Source organism: Lissotriton helveticus, chromosome 7 (assembly GCF_964261635.1).
Source record: "Lissotriton helveticus chromosome 7, aLisHel1.1, whole genome shotgun sequence".
Taxonomy (NCBI): domain Eukaryota; kingdom Metazoa; phylum Chordata; class Amphibia; order Caudata; family Salamandridae; genus Lissotriton; species Lissotriton helveticus.
The window spans coordinates 1,083,467,836-1,083,489,092 of record NC_136068.1 but is presented as its reverse complement, the minus strand read 5'-3'; the positions used below and the strand labels follow the sequence as shown (position 1 = coordinate 1,083,489,092).

General features: G+C 46.7%; 1 protein-coding gene across 2 annotated transcripts in view; it reads right to left on the bottom strand.

Annotated features, from left to right (window-relative positions):
* The window catches only part of RPTOR (regulatory associated protein of MTOR complex 1), a 2,181,859-nt gene that overhangs the window by 674,983 nt on the left and 1,485,619 nt on the right, over positions 1-21,257 (bottom strand). For both annotated transcript variants that reach the window (XM_078654105.1, XM_078654106.1), the window contains exon 12: positions 5,810-5,893. In XM_078654105.1, coding sequence (XP_078510231.1) covers positions 5,810-5,893 — 84 coding nt within the window. The remainder of the gene's footprint in view (positions 1-5,809; positions 5,894-21,257) is intronic.

The window sequence follows — 21,257 nt, the reverse complement described above, 5'->3', positions numbered from 1 at the left end:
GCGCTTTTGCCACTGTAAATCACAACATACAGCAAAGAAGAACAGAGGAATGTGCTGGAGAAGAAGCACAACTAAATCAACCGAATGAAGAAAGCATTCCAGTGTCTCCTAGATGATGCAAAGACTTTAAAGTCCTTTGCGCGGAACATAAGACTTCTGGGGTCATGGACCAAGATGTTTGCTGAAGCGCATGCTCAACTGCCAATAACATAACATTGCAGCTCTTCACCAGGTCAAGACTTCAAATGGAAAACAAGTATTTCCAAACCCAGACGGGCTTGCCTTACCTATTGGCTTTTCCAGTGCCTTTTGGCAATGTTCTACAGCGTTATGGAATGCTTTTTGCCAATTATGTGTCACATTGATGAAAACTTTTTTGAAAAAGGCATGATGGCAATTGCATCATACCGCTGGCGCACATGCATGACTACACATGCAAGTGCCAGCAGAATGATGCAGGCGCCTTTTGCTTTATTTTTTTAATTTTACTGATGCAAGATGGTGGATGCCACTGAGATCAGCAAATTAAAAGAATAACTGAAAAAAAGGACAGCATAAGTCGGGTGACAAAGGCGGGACCGCCAGTGGAGGAGAAGAAATGTGCACGAGGGAGAAAGCAACACAGGGAAAAAAGGGCGAAGAGAAAAACATGAAGCGCAGGGCGGGATGAAAAGCATAAGAGCCAGCGAGCAGCACACCTGCGTGAGAACAAAAAGGAGACATCTTAACGATTTTGGGGGCCTTGAGCCAAACGTATTTTGGGGGCCCCTGTTCTAAACAGCTTTGAATTAATGATCCATTTAAGCTCTTTCATGCCCTCCTCGGCCAGGTCACTCACATTGCACATACACACTTGTTCAAATTCTGAATGTGTTTACAGACACTGCTGTGTGTTTTCAATATTGTAATACAGTAACAGCTCACTAACCATACTTCAAATAATCTCGGTGACACCATCCCATTTTTCATATGCGAGGTCCTGTTTTGATCTAAAGAACTTTTTTATGGATGTTGTATGAAACATAAGCATATTTCTCTGTAAAATGTCTGTAGTACACTCACATTCAAAATAAATTAGAACTAAGAGCAGCCAGAGATGGGTGGGACCGGGGAGTGCCTCGGGGAGAGAGGTAGGGGGCACAGACAGAAAAAATACTAAAGTGCAGTAAACACATTTTCAAATGTCGCCTAAAATAACCCCGCGAGGATCTGTACCTGCAGAGTTGATAAGGTGTAGTGTGCAGTGGTACTCGTTGAAAAAGCGGGTGCCCACCCCGCTATTATCTTTAATTTGGAATGGGAGCCTACCCTGTATTGCAGCCGCCGTATTAAGGAAATCACCGCCGCAGCCCTGCTCGGACAGGAAGCCAGGCAACCTGTGTTGGGACGGGGTGGGGCCGCAAGAAGACAGGCAGCAGACGGGAGCCTACCCTGCGCTCCTGTGCCCGTGAAGCCAGCCGGAAAAAGAAAGTGTGTGAGCCAGCGGGGCTCCTGTGCTCGTGGAGAGCTCTGCCTGCTGCTGAGCCTGCCCCGCTGACGAGAGAAACAGCCGAGTGAGCAGGGACTCCTCGAAAGCAGCGGGGGAGTCCTGAGTCAGCCCGGTGAATGTGTGCCACCCCGCATTAAGGGAGACAGGAGATGGGCACAGAGCGTGACTGCACATGGTGAACGCGCACGTTCACATTTCCAGTCCGGCCTGCGCGTGCCCATCTCTTGTCTCGCATGAGAGGCAAGCCAGCAACAATAGGAATCGCTGGCAACAGCGCTTCGCGCTGCGTCGTCAGGCAAGACCTAAAAAACAGAGCTGGAGCGCCTGCCACTGTGAGAGCATTATCAGATACTGGAAGTCCCTAAAGCAATATTTTTTAAGACTTACTTGGGTGCTGTCTATATGGCCCCATTTTGTCCCTTTAGAAAACTTTAGAGAAAGAGTTTTTTCCTTGTCACCTAGTTCCTTGAATGGCATTGATATATTTTAATAGGGTTTACATGGTTAAATTGAGTAAACGAAACTGATCTACATAGCCTTTTTTATTAGTCTCCTAAATGGTTTTACACCAAATAAGATGTTGCCTTTCGAACTAAAAGCGAATAGAAAATTAATTTTCTTTGAAAAGTGCTCTAGGCTTCTCCTCTTGGACGGGACTATTCAGTGCTTATAATTATCAAGTGCGACCCCCCTCATGATTTAAAGTAGGGGGTTGCTGTTTTTTCAGTTGAAGGGACCAAAATTGGCCTTACTAGTCTAGCCATCCCACTTTGACGTGCCCATCCCCTCAGAGAGAACACAGAACATACAACCATTGTATTATTATGCACCCTGGGGATTGAGGTGAATGTGCTGGTGGTGAGAGAGGAGAGGGCTGGGTGTTAAGGCGTCAGTAATGCATTGGCTTTCACTGAAGTAAATGTGGCCCGGGAGTTTGTGTCCATGTACTGGGATACGACAGAGTACAACAAACCTAAGATCCCAGAGGATCTCCTCACTTCATTGGTTTTGTTTAATGCACACAGTAATAGGCATGCCTCAGCTTTAGGCAGCGTGCAATGTGTTATTTGATTTCCAAACAGCTCTTATAAAAATACCCATTTTATTAGTCTGCCATTCTCCAGCATGGAGCGATCACACTAGGGAACAGGCATCACCAGTAAGTGGCAGCATGAAAATGCAGTGTAATAAATGGCTTTATTGATGGAAATGCTTGACATCAGCGGCAGGCACAGCACTCAGACTCTATGACACAGGGGATGCCTCTCTCCCTGAAGCACGCTATGTTAGTAAAAGTAAGACAATGGCTTTGAGGATCACATAGTGAGGACGGACCATGCCCTTTGCTCGCAAGAAATAATGTAGGCTATGCCTTTTACCCTTCCAAGGTCTATAAAATGAAAGCCATGTACCTGGCTCACAGTGACACAAAAGGCAGGCTCTACCGAAGGTCTTTGTGTAATAAGGATGAGTTTATTTTTATTTGCTCAATGTCTTCCACATTTGGCTAGGTACTGGAGACATAGGTGTTCTGTCCTGATCTGGTTTTCCTCATTTCTGTGACAGGAATATCAGTTTGTGCAGATGGGAGGGGTGGAGGTGAGGTCTGAGTAGAAGAAGGGTCCCATGTTCTTCTGTGTTCAGTGTTCAATCTGTAAATGGAATCAGTGCATCCACTGTCCATCTTAGCTGCCACGATGTTATCAGTGCAATGATGATGATGCTCAACTGCTACAGCAGGTATCGGCAGCACCTTTGTGCGCAGCTACAACCGGTATCGGCAACACCTTTGTGCACTGGGACACTGCCATCTGAAATCGAGATGTGGATAGCTCATATCTGGAAGAATGAAATGGTTGATAGTCTTTCTCCTGCCCTTGCAGTTATTGTTAAATCTTTGGGGTCTGTCTTAATTAATAACCATTTGTGCGTCCACGTGTGTAGATGTTTACTTCCTTTCCTAACTTTATCTTTCAGTAAAATTGTTATATTATCAACTAATCCCCGCGTTACATACAATAGTCTTTATCAATTTGTCCAATTGGTTCCGGAATTTCAGTGTTTGTGGATTTTCCTAAATCTCCCTCCCCCTCCCCTGAGGGCAGCGTTCTATACAAACTGATTGTGGGTCCACGTTCATGGACCACATTATCCCGTTCTTGTGGGAACTCCTTTAACTGGCACTATCTACTTTCGATTCAGTTTTAGGTGCCTTGTCGGGCCCATCAAGCAATACTTTCCTTTCATACTATAGGCGTCGGGGACTGTGGAGCAGAAAGGAGGTTCCTAAGTTCAGGAAATTTATATCATAAAAATGTTCTCTCTTGGGGCTGCTGCTCCCATCTGGAACTCACTTGCGTCTTCCCCGGGGTTAATTGTCAAGTTTAATTTTTAGGTCTCGGCCCGACGTAAGCAGCGCATGACCTGCTCTCGTCATATGAGGCTTCTTGGAATCGATACGATTCCAAGATTCCAACATGGCTTCTGGAATCGATACGATTACAGAAGCCATGTCCCAGCCCGGCCTTCAGTCTTGATTTTTGCGCTTCGTTTGGCGTCACAAATTATGCCAAAGGCAGAGCAATGATTGCACTGAAGGCATGTCAATCCCTCCTTGGTGCCAACCTGTCTCCTTTTTGTATAGTTTACTGGTTGAGTCACACGTCATCTTTTATTACTCACTTAGCACTCTTTTGTTTTCATTTTTAGTGCGGTACGCTCTGTTTGTGTGGGTTTATTTTTTATTTAACTTTGAAACTGAGCACGGCGCCGCTTCACGGACACCGCGCTCAGATTATTTATATATTTCTCAACTTTTACACTGAGCACAGCGCCTGCTTCAAGGACACCACGCTCAGTGTTAAAGTTAAGAAACTGAGCGATATGTCCGTGAAGCGGCGCCGCGCTCAGCTTTAAACTTAAGCATTTGCAATGCAATCGGACCAATTGCATTGGAAATGCTTGTTATATGGAGAGACAAAGGATGGAACAGTGAGTGACTTGCAGGTCGCGTGTGAAGGGAAGAGTAACAGCATGAAGACAATACGTTCAGCTCATGGTGATCAGTGGACCATTTAGCCGATGTTTCCTGACAGCAATACGCGAATGCAGCCATATTTGATAAAGTGTGCATATCTCGCGTGCTCCGCCTCTTTGGTTAGGTGTTACGGCGTCTCGGCTTGGCCTAATAACACTTTCCCGTACTCCTTGTCCTAGAGAGAGGTGTGCGGAGATGTGGGTTTAATTATGATATCATTGCGAAGGTATCAGGAGAAATTAACTTTCATGTTCTTGGGGTTAGCTGTCATCTCTCTACCTACCGAGTCTTCAAGAATGTGTTAGGGATTCTGTTAAGTTGGGGTGGTCTGTTTCTAATCATTTGCATTAGCACGACAAATACTTTCTTGAAGTTAAGGCATGCATTCAATTAAACCGCTTATACTAATATAGTTGAATACTTGGGACTTGGGTATCGAAAATAGGGACCTGGGTGTCGCACAACGGGGGTTCATGTGGTTAATCTACCGAAACTGAATTAAATCTGGGTCATTTGGTATCTCTGCCCTTGTGGGAAAATCTCATTGATTACCAACTACCATGTATGTTGTAGGCTTATTTATAAAGCGTATATGTTTAATGTCCAGGCTCCGAAGTGCTATGCCATGGGCAGCAGGTTCTTCCGTATAGCCGGCGTGGTTTTGAATTGTATTGTAGATGGGAGTGGCCAATGTTGTAAGCAATTCTGTCATGCTTAGAAAACAAGCATTGAAAATGCAATAGGTCTCGCCTTTGATTAAGTTGAAGCCATTTGATTTACTAATGGTATTATATAGCAAAGCAAATGGCTTTAACTTAATAAAAGGCGAGACCTATTGCATTTTTAATGCTTGTTTAAATTGGTCACTAAAATTGGAATCCCGGCTTCACCACATGGGTTTGGTTTTATATTTTTGAATGCCAGTGTTATGTATTTTACTCTGTGTTTAATTGGCTGTTATTAATGTGCATGTTGTAAAACACTCAAATGCACTTTGTCCCAGTTTTTAAATAAATAAATACACCAGACGTGTTAGGTCTGGCTCGGGCTGTTTGATGAAGATAATAAACATGACAGAGGTGGATAACATGAAAGTCAATTCACCGAAATGTGGTTGTGAGAAAGGTAGCAAAAGGCAGGCCAAGAGTGCGTCAGTCCTGACAAATGAGCGAATATGAACAGCGAATCGTTCCTTGGCCCCTGAGCAGACACCACTGTATGCGCGTTGTGACCTGCTCAAGAACACACAAGCAGAAGTGACAAGCGCGCAGCACTGTACGCACCAGGCTTACGGCCCAGGGACCCAGGTCTAGGAACCGCCCCAACAGATCCAGAGCTCGCAGTCGGTGCACCTGGCTGAGCAGCACCTGCGGGGGAAGGAGGCAGAAGTTAGAGAGTACTATGGCACAGAGTTGTCAATGCTAACAGACATGCTACGTGTTGTGTATACAACATTCACAGAATCTATAACTTCACAGTAACATCACTTACACAGAAAAGCAATACTCCAGTTTTCAAAATGTAGTCAGTCACACCAAATTGAGAGAGGCTCAACCAGCACAGATTTCAGGTGGCGGAGCGAAAAGTTAATTAAGCTGTACAGAGTCATAATTCTTCTAAGCGGAAATTCATAATGGAAACTGTAGAAAAAGCCCACCAGAACATCAAGCCAGCCCAGTTTGCTATCTACTGTGGCACAGAAGGACCATGTCTGGGTGTGTAGAGTCGAGACTCTCATACAACTCTCATCGCCTTTAGAGGTTCTGCTTACCAACAGCATGTTGCCTCCTTCCCCTTATTTTAATGCTCAGAAGATACATATCAATGAAATTGAATGTTCCAACACCTCAAAAGACAGATGTAAAGTAAGGAGAAAGCATAAATAGCCTTGAGATGCTTTTCAGGTAGCTGGGGGCAAAATGTATCCGCAAAGTTGTTAAAGCTTTCAAACTTCTGTTGAGATACAGCTACTCTGCCCACCTCCGTCTCCCATTTTCACTGGGCAAGGGTTCACTTCAAAGAAAGCAGACATACATTTCCTGGTTTTATAAGTGTTTTGACTGAAAATGTGTTATACTCAAATTAGTTTTTGACTGTAAATGTTGAAGATTGTGTTGTGTAAAAGCAGAACAACATTTTTGTAGTGTAAATGTTGACAAAGGTGCTGTTTTAAAAGGGTTTTCTAAAGAAGACAATTGTTGCTAGCTTAATGCCTGTGAAGAAATGTATATGGTCCAAGCATCACAGTTTCCTAAAATGGCCACTGTGCCAGGGTGCAATTGGCTAGATTAGTGGTTCTTAATCTTTTGACTTCTGTGAATCCCCAATTAATCACTACTGGAACCTGGGGACCCCAACTAAATCATTATTGGAATTTGGAGACTTCCACTGAGCCATACGTGGAAGCCACCCCCCCTCCCCCCAACGATTTCTTTTTAAATGCAATGGAAAGTCTGGACTTTTTGTAAAAGGGAGAGGTGTGGCCCAGGGCTCATGGTTTGGACCCACAGCGCCCGCAGCAGATCAGCTCAGCACCATGAGACTCTGGGCAATAGATCACTTTATCTCCAAGACGGTCCCCAGCACCTTGAGACCCTTAGGGGTGAGTAGTTTGCGCTTTACAAATAACGGATTTATTTTAATTCAATTGAGGTCACTAATCATCCATGCTATATTCTGTTTGATGCACTTCCAGTGCGCCCACAAATCAATTTGAGGAAACAGAATTAATTTTTAGCCTGTACTTTCAAACTCCTTCACATATACAGAATGTTTTCATATTTTCAATTTAGCTTCTTTATTTATATAGTTTATTAATCTGGTCATATTATATTATTTTCAAAGCAGTCACGGACCCCTCGAGTAGGCTTTGAAGACCCCCAAGTGAAGACCCTATTGGCTAGCCTGCTCCGTAGTATTACAATTGTAGAATTTAGTCATGGTGCAAGTCTGACCTCAATTGCTTTTGAACTTCTGAATAGATCTCTGAGCTCCACTACCCCTTTCAACTGGGCAAATACTTATTAGGTCTCGCCTGAGCCAGCACGCATGTGGTGACCTGCAAGGCTTCTGACCACACGCTTGTGCGTGTGCTTTTTAGGTTTTGCTTGGCAATGCGTACGAAGTACGCATGCGCTAGCAAAATCTTATGTCTTACAGTGGGGAACAGGGACTCGCCCTCTGCTCCCATTGGCTAGCTCCATAAATGGAGGCTAGCCATTGGGAGCCGGATCTGTCCGTCAAGGCCGGACCAGATTCGGGGGCGTTCCCGAGAATTTTTACCTTTTGGCCACGTCATGCGGCGGTGGGCGGGGCTTTTTTTTGGGCTCGTCGAGGTTTGTTTATGCCATTTGGCGGCCGACCGCCGGCCGAGGAAGAAGTTTTGCCCTAAAACCGTGTAAGAATGCCGTTTTAATTACCCCATCTACCGTCTTGCCGCCATCGAAGAGTGCCCAGCAGAGGAAAGCCGGCCCCTGCCGGGGCAGGGAAAGTCGGAACATGTCGGACGGAGGCCGAGGTTGAGAGAGGCAGGCATGACCCCCAGCTCCCCAGCCAGCATGTGAAGGAGAAGGCCACCGGCAGCCGGCGCCGAACGCAGCGATAAGGTACGGTCTCCAAGAGCGAGATGGGGCGGCGTGGCATGCCACTTTCTCCTAGAACTGTGTGGGAGAGTGAGGTTATGGTGCGGAAATAGTTACAGCTATTCCTAATAGCTAGAGGCTACTTAAATGTCGCTGCCGCCATTGGTATTCTAAGAGGACCCCTGAAAGGCCTCTGTACACAAGTAGGTTCGAGGCAATTCGGAATTATTGTGGCCAGGAAGATCTGTGATGAGATTTGATCCTAAGCGTGTCTGTAAGCAGCCGAGTTCACCGGGCCCGCCACGGCACTCCTCCCCCCAGCCTCCAATGATCTGCCTTTATGTTCTTGGCAGGGCTCCAGCGTTTGCAAATATTGATAGCCAGCTTGAAGTTTTAATTTAATTGCTTCCCTGGTGCAGGACAGAATATCCCTGGTGTTTTAAGAATGTCTTATTTTCCGGGATCGTGTCACTCTGACGCTACTGCATGCAACAGATAACGGACTAGGAAAGCATGAAATAGAATAATGCTTGTAAATATGTTCTGTTAATTCGCGACACTGGTGTATAAAACACGGAGATTTAATTTCTCGGAAGCTCATGCGCTTTCATTTAAGTGTCGCTTATTTCTCTTACGGTGACTCAGATTTCCTGTTCTAGTTGCGAGATATCTCACAGACTTACTTTAGTGAGCGCATAAGGTGGTTATGTGAGGCAAATTTTCAAGAAGTGTTTGAATTGTAAACGAGTGCCTCGGCGTTATCAAATCTGTGTGACAACATCTTCCTCTAGGCAGCTGACCTGGCATTCAAGTAAACATCAAAAGAGGGACCAAGCCAGGCAGTTAAACATTTGACAAAGAAAATTCTTTAATTTTTCCCCTTCTCATTGAGGCCATTAAATTCCTGTCGGGAACAAGAAAAGCGAAGTTAATGGTAACTGTGTCACACAGCGGTCTTGTGCGCAGATTCCAACTGCCCCACTCATGTCATTGCATGCAAATATCCTTCATTGTCCCTTTCGTCCCTCGCAAAGGCCAGATGAGGTTGGTTTCTCTCTTGGCCTCTTTCCCGTAGTTGTGCAAGCAGCAAGTGTTGCACTGCACCACAGTTGTTCCCTCTGAATAAACTATTCACAGCCTCGCATGCCTAAGAACCCCACTGCAGTGCAGGTGGCTAAGGCGGAAGAATGTGTGCTTAGGCATTCACTGAAACGGCACCTTGCAAAGCCATAAACGACAACAGACCATGCAAAGAATCAACTAGCTTGGTTTTGGTCGTCAGGGAGTGCACGTGATGAAAGGTAGAAATAGATTGTTTCTACACGTGATGAAAGGTGACCAAGGGGTAGAAGTTATAGCCTTGCGTGCAGCGCTCCGAGCTTTAGAAACGCAAGGCCAATGCTTGACTCTCGGCTCCAGGGGCAGAGTCGGCGCAACATCCGGTGATTCTGAGTGCATCGCAATCTCTCCCTGCCTACAAAAGATTAAAGTGCCCTGTGGAAAAAAGGTGGTTTTAGTGCGCTGCCTGATATAAATAAGCCTTTCATCTGACCTAAATAGAGCATGCTCAGAGACGGAAATTAACGCATTTCCGTTCGTTGGTTTCTATTGTATTACTTCTATGATGATACTTTGTGAATGTTTTTGCCTTGAATGACAGTTTGGGAGTTCCTATAGCTTAAGCGGGAATAGAAGGGGCACGAGGACAGAAGGCAGAATTTTAAAAACCGCTATAGCGTGAAAGATGTGCGATTCGGAAGCAGATGAGGAGGCAGTTGTTAGTACCCGTTTCCCACTATAGAGCGCAGACAAAGGGAAAAAATGCACAGATGCCAACGACACCCTAAAGAAAAACTATGGTCAAATCACTATCCCCAGTGCCTAACATAGAAGGCCAGGAAATACCTGGCCTACTAGATGCACAGCTCCTGGGCCATAGGCCTTGTAAAGATCAAATCATAAATACTGTTCAAAATAACGGATGTTAGAAAATTCTTAGTTTATCTGCGTCATCCAATGGAATTTATTTTCAATGGTTTGTATTATATCAATTATGATTGTAACATGCAACAAAAAAACATTACTTTTCATTCATCTGCTTCATCTGTCCAATGAATTGAAAATATTCAAAAGTCATATTTTCTAAAACATTTTTAAACTGAAAAAATACATTCTGAATCCTAATGCATTTCGGGTTACAAATTGAACCCTTCGTCAGGGGGTTAAGTAATACAAAATCCGAAGTTACAAAGTTCATGGACGTTCGTCGTCTTCAATATAAATTTCTGGTGATCTACAAAACAGCAACATGAAAATACTGTATCATGTTTTGCACATTTAATTGCGTTTTGGTTAGCTCTTCTTCAGCTCTTCACTATAACTCACACACACCTATTGGGCACACTTTTTACGTAAAAACACAGCATGATTTATAAAGATCATGAGAGATACACACCTTTTTAATACCACTTTTTGGCAATGTAAATAATACTTTTGTGCAATGGGACATGTTTCACTTAATTTTATTTTTTAAGCATGAGCAAGCTTGCTTAACACACAGAGTTTCTGTCTCAGTGGCACTCCCCAGAGTTGTATACTAACCAAAACGCAATTAAATGTGCAAAACATGATACAGTATTTTCATGTTGCTGTTTTGTAGATCACCAGAAATTTATATTGAAGATGACGAACGTCCATGAACTTTGTAACTTCGGATTTTGTATTACTTAACCCCGTGACGAAGGGTTCAATTTGTAACCCGAAATGCATTGGGATTCAGAATGTATTTTTTCAGTTTAAAAATGTTTTAGAAAATATGACTTTTGAATATTTTCAATTCATTGGACAGATGAAGCAGATGAATGAAAAGTAATGTTTTTTTGTTGCATGTTACAATCATAATTGATATAATACAAACCATTGAAAATAAATTCCATTGGATGACGCAGATAAACTAAGAATTTTCTAACATCCGTTATTTTGAACAGTATTTATGATTTGATCTTTACAAGGCCTATGGCCCAGGAGCTGTGCATCTAGTAGGCCAGGTATTTCCTGACCTCATATTTAAAAATGTGTTACATAAAAGGGAGCAGGGCACGCACCTTACAAACTAGAGGGCACGCAAAGATTTTCTAAGGAGACAAAAAAGAGACTAAAATAGTTGTATATAGGTGTGCATTTCCACGTAATACTTCAGTAACATAGAAGGCCCCCAGCATGTAACACAACCGGGGCTCATGTAAAGCGCTACGGAATCTTGAGGCCTAGTAAATAACGAAAGTGACATTCCTATCAGTTGAGACCGAACACGCCCTGGCTTCACGCATGCTGCTGCTCAGCTCAGGGCCGGCTCTGGGGGGGACCGACCGCACCGGGTACTGATCTGTCATGGGGGTGCCTGTTCTGCCACTATATATGGGAACAAAAGGCCCTGCTGCCACTTCCATATCCAGAAATTTGTGGGGAACAATGTTCAGGGAACAGTGATTAACATTACGCCTGTCTAGAGCAGAGGCTTGTCTAATAAAGACTTTGACTCTGGAAGTTTCTATTCATGGTATGCAGCACTGAGGGTTAAGATGCCTGCTGCAAAGAACAGGTAACATGCAGACAGATCCGTCTTCATGTTAGTAGCGATTAACAAGCAACGAACTGCGTGCCCCCTCGCATTACACTTTGGATTCAGAGTTTGGGGCTCCGCCAGAACAAGCACCCTTACTAGGGCAGCTTTAAATGATGGGGGAGCAACTCAATGTATTGACAAGGGCCTGACAATGCCATTTATTTATGTTAAAAAAAACATAAATAAAAATAATGTCAAGAGCAATGCCAATAGCTCTAACTTTAACAAAGGCAAAACCATTGCATTGTAAATGCTTGTTTTTTGTTGCTCATGCCCCATTTGCCTTTGCGTGCGTCTTTCTAAGAAAGACATCACGCAATTGGCCAAAGGCGGGTGCATGTCCCGTCTCTCTCTCCTCTGGCCTAAGGAGGTCAGGAGCGAGCAGCAGCGTGGCCGGGTGTCAGCTTCATTCCTCACATTCCTTGCAGTGTGCACGCACCGCGCTTGTTAATTAGCGTTAGCGCATTCGCTTGGAATCACAGTGGACTCACAGCTTGCGGTCGTGTGCACACCACTCATGGACGCTGCAGCTGCATTCCTTTTACCACGCGCATCCATCCTCTTGTGAAAGGCGCTGAAACTGCTGCTCTGCCATCTCCCAGCACCGCACATACCTGACCCGCATTAATAACGCCCTCCCCACCACACTCCACAGACAACCCGATAGTGCCTACTCGCGCAGCCACCTTCTCCTCACATAACATCCTATCGGGTTCCCATGCAAACCATACTATCTGCAATGTAGATCGCAGGAGCCATTGGCCTCAGAAGGATGAAAGGCTTATGCATGAAGATCGGGCTTTGAACCGCCATCCAATGACACAATCTGCTCCCCGAACCCTCTCACCATACCGGTTGGAGCCAAAATAGCAATCACTTCTTGGGCAGAGGACCGACCTCCTCACCCCACCATAGACACTCCCCCACAACGTCATACAGTCTTCCAGCGACATACTCGGAAACATCATGGTGCATATTGGGACACCTAACCCCACGCAAAAGGATTCATTCGGGCCTCCGCTTCAAAGCCCGCCCATTACCACAGCCCACGTGCACAGAACTCCACTATCTGGACCATGCATTGTCCGGAACCTGGCGCAGCCACAAGCTGCAACCATCTCTTTCAGTACCAACAAAGTCACCACACCTACTCTCCCATTCACCCAAATGCTCATCACACGATGGCCGCAACGCAGATACAGCGGCACTCCTCCACCTTCGATCGTGATGATGCATGGACACACTTCCCACTCAAGACTCCTCCAAAAACAAAACTAAGACTACAACCCTGAAAAACAGTCCCTTCCACACTGCACCTTGCCTCCCTGTCTCGACATCGAGAACATGAAAACTTTATTTTACCTGTGGCATCCTGTTTCATCATTAAAGGACTCCTGCCCATGTCAGAAAGGCGCCAAGCCGCCAACCATTTCCCTCTGGGTGGCCCTCCCCGCAGTACCTCATGGAGCAACCCCCACCCAATTTGAGAAAATGCCCAATCACTGAAAACCAGCCCTACCCAGTTCTTCTTATCTGAATATTTCCCTCTCATAGACGGCCTCGCCCCCGGGCTCTGACACTGCCCAACACTGCAACTAGACCCATCGCTGCCTGCCTCTTCCCCCACTGCCTAAATTAGAGCCCCCTGCCCCGCCTCACCCCCACCACTCCCCCTGGCACGCTTTCATCTCCCTCTAACCCTAATCCGAGTGTACACGTCTGCCCAGGACTACCCGTTGCGTCAACCCCAGACAAAGTCCTTTTCCAAGAATACTAAACAATTTGCCCAGGACCACCGGATGCTAATCCACCGCAATCCGCACCATATTCCCAGTGGCACAAAGTCGACAATTTTACCCACAAGGCACGGCGCCTCCCCTGGGACCCCGATATTGCCTACTATTGCCTGCTTTAATAACAATGTGCTCCCGATCCCCTTTTCGCAACCGGCAACCTCCCAGGTGAGCCTCCAGTCGTCCGAGAAACTGTCTCTGTTTACAATCATTAGCCCTGCCCTTAACCTTCCTTCACCCCTACGCTTGCTGTGCGACTTTCACACATTTCCCATCTATACAACTTTGTGCCCAAACTCCCTACACCTGCCGTCCTCGCATTACATTTTCTGTAGTGAGATCCTAGTTTAACTAGGAGGGGGGGGGTCTTCTATTTTGTCCCCCATACACAACGTAAGGTGTGAGAAACTGACTAACCCCCACTTGTCCTTTACCCAAGGGAGAGGATCTCACGCTTACTCCTTTTTACACAGCTATGAACCAGGCAGATACTGTAAATGTCTTACATCACTTACTCACACAAGAAGAATGCGGTTTAGTAGCTATAGAAATCAGGAAATCTGAATTCTATTCCTAGTTTAACCACCAGACCAAATTGTGTGAACTTGGGCAAATTACGTTTTTCTCGATTTATTTTCCGATTTGCACCAACATTTGGGGGAACTTGCAAAGAGGGTGAACGCCAGGGTTACGTGCCACTGGGCACTGCAGCAAGCGCACAGAGGCAGTTTAGCGTGCTCTAACGCTCTAAATACTTATCCTCACTCAACACGCCATGTATCGTATACCGTTGAAATCCAGATTCTTTTTATTTCAATTCCTTTATAAAGACATATGGTGGCTTTTGACATGGCTTTAACATTAATAATGTTATTCTTTGTTTACTCACCTAACAAATAAAACGCCAATAGGCCCTGTTACACAACGTCGGATGGGTGACGTAATGCGATTGCAGTCCACATATGTTCAGTGTTCACTGTGATGCCTGGGCCCATGACACACAGAAACAGTGTGCTGATAAGACTCCACAATATCAGGCAATGTTTTGGACGCCGTCCTCCCTACGATTTCTAGTGTATTAAATGTGATATTCAGAGCACAAAAATGTTGTAAAAAATGTTGTTGATTAATTTGGGCAGATGGAGGTTTGCCAATAGCTGTGCGGGTAGGGTCAAGTGATCGTTGTTACTTGATTGTGTTGGCTATATTATTTAAGGCTCGCAGTGTGTGGGCATGCCAGGGGAGAATAATGTACTGCATTGTTAAACACTTATAATTCCCAAAGGCGAGACCTATTGGCTATGCTAATGCTTGTTATTTCTTATTTTCCTTTAAAGAGTCATACTTTTCCTTCGATTACTAAATCAGTTTTCTCTGTAACATTGTGGATTTTGCTTCCGAAAAGTGCTCTTTGTCCAAATTTGCTTATTGGAATAAAGGTTGCTGATTGTGTTGTGTGAAAGTAGAAAATCTTTTTAGGAGTGTAAATATATACAAAAGTGTTTTATTAAAAGTGTTTTACTGCCGTAAAAAATGTCCTTACATGTGCTATATTTTAAACTTACTTCTTCAAAGATTACCATTATTAGTTATATGTGTTTGTGAACAAAGGTTTATGGCCTGAACAGTATCCAGAAAAGGCCTCTGGGCTGAGTTGATTGTCTAGCTCAACCCATCTACTTAATGGAGGCCGCTACGCGCTTAAGTCGAGCACAACCCTCCCGGGTCCCTGCTCTCCAGGGCGCAGCTCCGTGGATCACCTGGGCAGTGCTCGGATAGTGCTCTGCCCTCAGACCACGGTTCGACCCCTGGACAGCACTCGCGGCTGCCGTCAATTATTTTCCAGGCCTGCCAGGTGACTTCATTATTAGTTGACTTCGTTGTCTAGTGGGATAAGGATCCTTATTTATTCCTATTCTGTTCCTGGGCTACTTATTCCTATTCTGTTCTAGGATAAGGCTCTGCGTCTGCCTACCCTGAGCAGCCTTCAGTCCTTAGCCTATATCCGCTTCCTGCCGCTGCTGCCCCAGCAGCCGCTCCCCCGCTTTCTCTCTCGCTCGAGTTTACCTTCTCCCAGCTGCCCCGCCCTCCCCCGACCTCTACTTAATGGAGGCCGCTAAAAGCGAGCGCGCCAAAGGCAAGCTCGTCTGCACCCGTCCGTGACCCGTCCGTGACCCAACCGCGACCAGCACCAGAACCCCTGGATCTCCTACAAACCACCCCAACAACGTAGCCGCCCTCCTCGCACTCAACCCCAGAAGAAACTACAAGTGCCAGCAGTAAAATCCAAAAACAACCCATGGCCAATTCTCCTGCCGCGAAACCTTCACCAGGGCCCTGACCGCCAATGCCCTGAAGTGAATCCTCCTCAACGTGCGCTCCATGCACAGGCACGCTGTCGAGATCTGGAACCTCCTTGACACCCTCTCACCAGATGTCGCCTTTCTGAAAGAAACCTGGACCAATGCCTACTCTGTCACAGACATCGCCATCCCCATCCCCATCCCCATCCCCATCCCGGACGGATACAAGATCCAGAGGAAGGACGGCCTCAATCACCCAGGCGGAAGTTTCGCTATCGCACACAAAAACTCCTTCCGCCTCTCCACCTCGAGCGACACCTTCTCCGCTGCCGAACACCTGCACTTCCAGGTCCAGACCAGCCCCAACTCCACACTCCGCGGCACCGTCACCTATAGACCCCCCGGCCCCGCGCCCCCTTCGCCATCATCGTTCTCATCGCCCCCCACGCCATCGCCTCCATGGACTACATACTCATCGGAGACCTGAATTTCCACCTCGACATCACCAGCGACCACAACTCCACCAGCCTCCTTGACAACCTCACCAACATCGGACTAGAACAACTCGTCCGTCTCCACACCAACCCACAAGACAGGACACACCCTCGACCCCATCTTCGCAGGAGGAAACAGAACCCACTTCAGCCACCCACGCAACCCCCATGGACTGACCACCGCAGAGTACACTTCTTCGTCAACAAACCCAAGCAGTAGAAAACCTGCTACGCGCCCTCCGCAAAGAAACTGGAGCAGCTCAACTCCACCCTTAACCGCGACACCCCCACTCCAACACTGACGCAACCTCTCAGCCAGGGAACTTCACACCTGGATCTCCAGCATCGCAGACAAGTTCGCCCCCAACGCAACTCCGACAGGCAGCGCCACAGAAAAGCCACATGGTTCGCCGCCGACCTCCAGGAAGCCAGACGCACCTGCAGGCGCCTCGAGAAGGACTGGCGAAACAACAAGACGCCCGAAAACCACACCACTACAAAGACATCATGATGGCATACCCCCCCCCCCCCAACACATCACAACCACCAAAAGAACCTTCATCCACAACAAAATCCTCGCCAACTCCAAGGAGCTCTTCAGCGTCATCCAGGAATTCATCAAACCCACCAGTGAAACCACAGACATCACCCCCTCCCAGGACATCTGCGACAAGCTCGGAACGTACTTTCACCTGAAAATCAAGAGCCTCTACGACAACTTTAATGACCAAACACCTTACTCCGCTACCATCACGCCCGTCAGCAACACCAGCCAGCTCACCATCGCCTCCTGGACACCGATTACAACCGAAGAGACCACCTCAATCATGAAAGGCATCCACTCGAGTGCCCCCACGGATCCCTGCCCCCAGCACATCTACCACAGAGCCACCACCGCCTTAGCACCAGAATTACGACACACCATCAATGCCACCTTCCCCGATGACTGTAAAACGTGCGGAAGTCAGACCACTGCTTAAGAAACCCTCAGCAGATCCCACAGACCTAAAAAACTACCGGCCCATCTCTCTCCCCCCCCCTTCACAGCAAAAGTCGCTGAGAAGACCGTCAATGCACACCTAAGTTAGTTCATCGAAGACAACTCCATCCTCGACCCCTCCCAATCTGCAGTCCACAGCAACCACAGCACCGAGACCGCCCTACTCGCCGCCATAGATGACATCTGCACCCGCCTGACCAAGGCCACACCACAGCCCTGATACTGTCGACCTGTCAACAGCCATCTACACCGTCTCCCAGCGCGCACTCGCTGCCAGACTACAGGTCGCCGGTATAGTAGGAACCGCCCTCGAATGGATCCGCTCATTCCTCACCTGCATGAAGCCAAAGAATCATACTGCCACCCATCCTCTCCAAACCCACAGAAATCAGCTGCGGAGTACACTAGGGATCATCTCTCAGCCCAACCCTCTTAAACATCTACTTGACCCCCTCACAGCCATCGTCAAACAAAACGGCCTCAGAATAGTATCCTATGCCGATGCCATCCTCTCCCTCACCACCACCAGACTCAACTTCCAGGAAGGGAATGCAGGACGTCGCATTCTGGATGAGGAACAGCTGCCTGAAGCTCAACTCGGAGAAGACAGAAGTCCTCGTAATCGGAACCACCCCGTCAGCATGGAACAACTCCTGTAGGCCCCCTGCACTAGCCAGCCCTTTTACCCCACTAGAAACCTTGGCGTCGTGCTCAACTCCTCCCTCTCCATGAACAAACAGGTAAACGCCTTCACATGCAGCTGCTTCAACACTCTCCGCATCCTCCAAAAGATCTTCAAATGGATCCCCCACCCCCCCGAGTCAAGGAAGACAGTCACCCATGCACTCTTAACCAGCAGATTGGATTACAGAAACGCCCTCAATACCGGCATCAACAAGTCTCTACTCCACAAACTCCAGAAGATACAGAACACCGCAGCCAGACTTGTCCTTGGCATCCCCAGACACGAGCACATCAGCCAACACCTATGGAAGCTCTACTAGCTCCCCGCTGAGAAGAGAATCACTTTCAAGATACTCACCCACAACCTACAAATGCCACCACAACATAGGACCCCAATACATCGAGAGCATCACCTTCCACGTACCCAAAAGAAACCTCCGCACACCAACGAGCCTTCTCCTACATCACGGCTAAGACCTGGAACAAGCTGCCTATCGACATCAGAAGTACCCCCTCTCTGAACACCTTCAGGAAGGCTCTCAAGACCTGGCTTTTCGACTGAACGGAACTGCTGTCCCCCCCCCCCAGCACCTTGAGACCCTCACAGGTGTGTATTGCGCTTAAAGCCCCTGAGTGATTGATTGATTATGTCATGTAACAATGTTGTAGCCTTTTTCTTCACACCTATCTTGGCGCCCTATCGCCTGGGGATCATGCAAAGAGTGACTCCCTGAAGCCATTCCCGACTGCGGGTTTTACAGCTTTCAGCCAGTACCATTGTTCGTACAATGCCAAGTCAAACCATTCCCAGCAAGAACCAAAAAGGATTGCCAACTACCAGACCTACACAAAGCCATCGCCTGCTGATCCAGAATAGGTCTGGTAAAGTACAACCTCCTTTCGAACAATATACATTCTTATGCTGCATCTGTTTATAAAGCACAAGTTGATCTGTAGCTCTTGAGTGGACCAGGTGTACATTTATCTGGTTGCCTCGAACTGCTGCACGCCACGTGATGCTCCTCAGGTGCTCCTGGAGACTGTATGTGGAATAGATCTTGCCTCTCTGTAAACAGTGCATGCCATGGGCGACTCCACTGTTGCCCCTGGGTGGACCACAGCAAGAAAAGTCTGACATCTCCCCAGCAAGGTCACTTCTCAATAATAAGGGGGTCAATGTTATTGTAAAGCTGGGCATTAGGTCATACCTCTACTTCTATTGTGCCCCAACTCCTTTCACCCTTTACTCCCTCACGTGCTCCTCATTTACTTAATATAATCCATCTACATGCGCTACTAAATACCACCGAAGTTGCCTGCTGCAACTACTCAACTAGTCAATATTTCTAGAGTAATGCTACGGAATGTTGAGGTGGAAAGGTTTGAGTGCACTGCTCTGCATGGCGCTGGACAGCATGCATTCCTGCCTCGAGCTCCCTTATACATGTTAAGTAGGTTTTAATTTTTGTGCCTCAGCACACATCATAATCATGCAAGACGTGGATTGCCATCAATATCGGGGCTCGTTTGTTGAAAGGGGCGCACCATATGTGCTATCCTTTGAGGAGCAGAACTACGTTCAGCACACCAAGCTGTAGCAGACTGGCAGAAACAGATTATAGTAACAGTATAGAGCTCTGACCTGTCAGACAGAGTATCATATTCACATCTATTGTGCTGCTCAACTGGTCTGCCGGTTCCCTGCAATGAGGGCATGCAGGATGGACCTAAGTGCAATCCATGTGTGTAGAGTAGTCTGTGACTGGAGTGTGTCTGCTACATGTGGCTGTGGCCGCACAGGAATGCATTCCCTGCATTACAGAAGAACCTAAGATGGAGGGTTGAAGATAGCCCCAGACAGCAACGTGTTTTGGAGTGCTTTTGTCCAAGCACATCTGAAACCGTTTGAAAAGGGTTTGGAGGATAGGAGGCATCTGTCATTCTTCCCCTGCAATTCCCTTTGTACAGTAGAGAACACCTCTTCCCCCCCTTTTGCTTCATTCTTTCCTAGAAGTACCACCCACACCAGATTAAGGGGTACTTAAGTGGTAAGGCTTGCTTTCTTTTGTACCTTATCTTTGTTTTCGTCCTCCCTGGACCAGAGACTAACTACTTCACACATAATTCAGCTGACACAGTAAGACAAGTCTGGAAAGAATACCCAAAGGGCAGGAACTGCCTGAAACCAGTCCCAGAGGTCAACTTGTAGAGCACAAACTCAGACTGCAAACTATGTTTAAGCAAGTGACAGACACTACCAGCCGGTGTAGCAAGAATTCTTTATCAGGGGTCCCACAGACGAGAGACAAGGAAATTCCCTTATAATTCAGGGTTAGATACGGAGGGTACCAGGATTGTCGCCGGAATTATGTGGAGTGTGACAACCTAAAAGGAGGGGCTGTCATAGGTTTATATTGCAAAATGAGCTGATTGAACTTCTACTAGCCACTAAGTCAGTTTCCCCAGCCGATCCATGCCTGCCGGACATCATTCATGGTGTCTCTAATCAAGTTAGCACTGAACTTGCTCCCATCTTAAACAATTTTGTCAGGACTGGTGACTTCCCGGCAGCCTGGAAGAAAGCCTGTATCAGACCCATTTTAAAGAAACCTTCCCTTGACCCATGCGAAGTAACAAGTTACAGACCGATCTCCTGCCTGTCCTTAGCAGCCAAGGTCTTGGAAAAACTATAAACTCAGAGCTAAATGATTTTCTGAATACCAATAATCTACTCAATAGTACTCAACATGGTTTTCGCTCTGACCATTCCACAGAGTCATTATTAATCATGGCCACAGAGGAAATCCGTTGGCAAATTGACAGGTGCGGCAGGAGCTGCCCTTATCCTACTTGACATATCAGCCGCATTCGACAAGGTCAATCATTCAGTACTCACGGCACGGTTGACGGTAATAGGAATTCGAGACACCGCGCTAGCACTCCTCTCTTCCTTCTTGACTGGCAGAAAACAGAGGGTGTGCCGGGATAATCTTAAATCCGATACATTTTATCTCCCATGTGGAGTTCCACAGGGGTCAGCACTCTTGTCCACTCTATTCAACGTTTATGTGACTCCATTGTCCATGTTAATCAAGGACAATGGCTTTTCGATGGTATCATATGCAGATTATACTCAAATTATAATCTCCATCTCCTCCACGGAAGACACCCCATCGACCAGATTCCACAGTTGTCTCAATCACATTATGAAGTGGATGCACCATAACTATCTAAAATTAAACACTGATAAG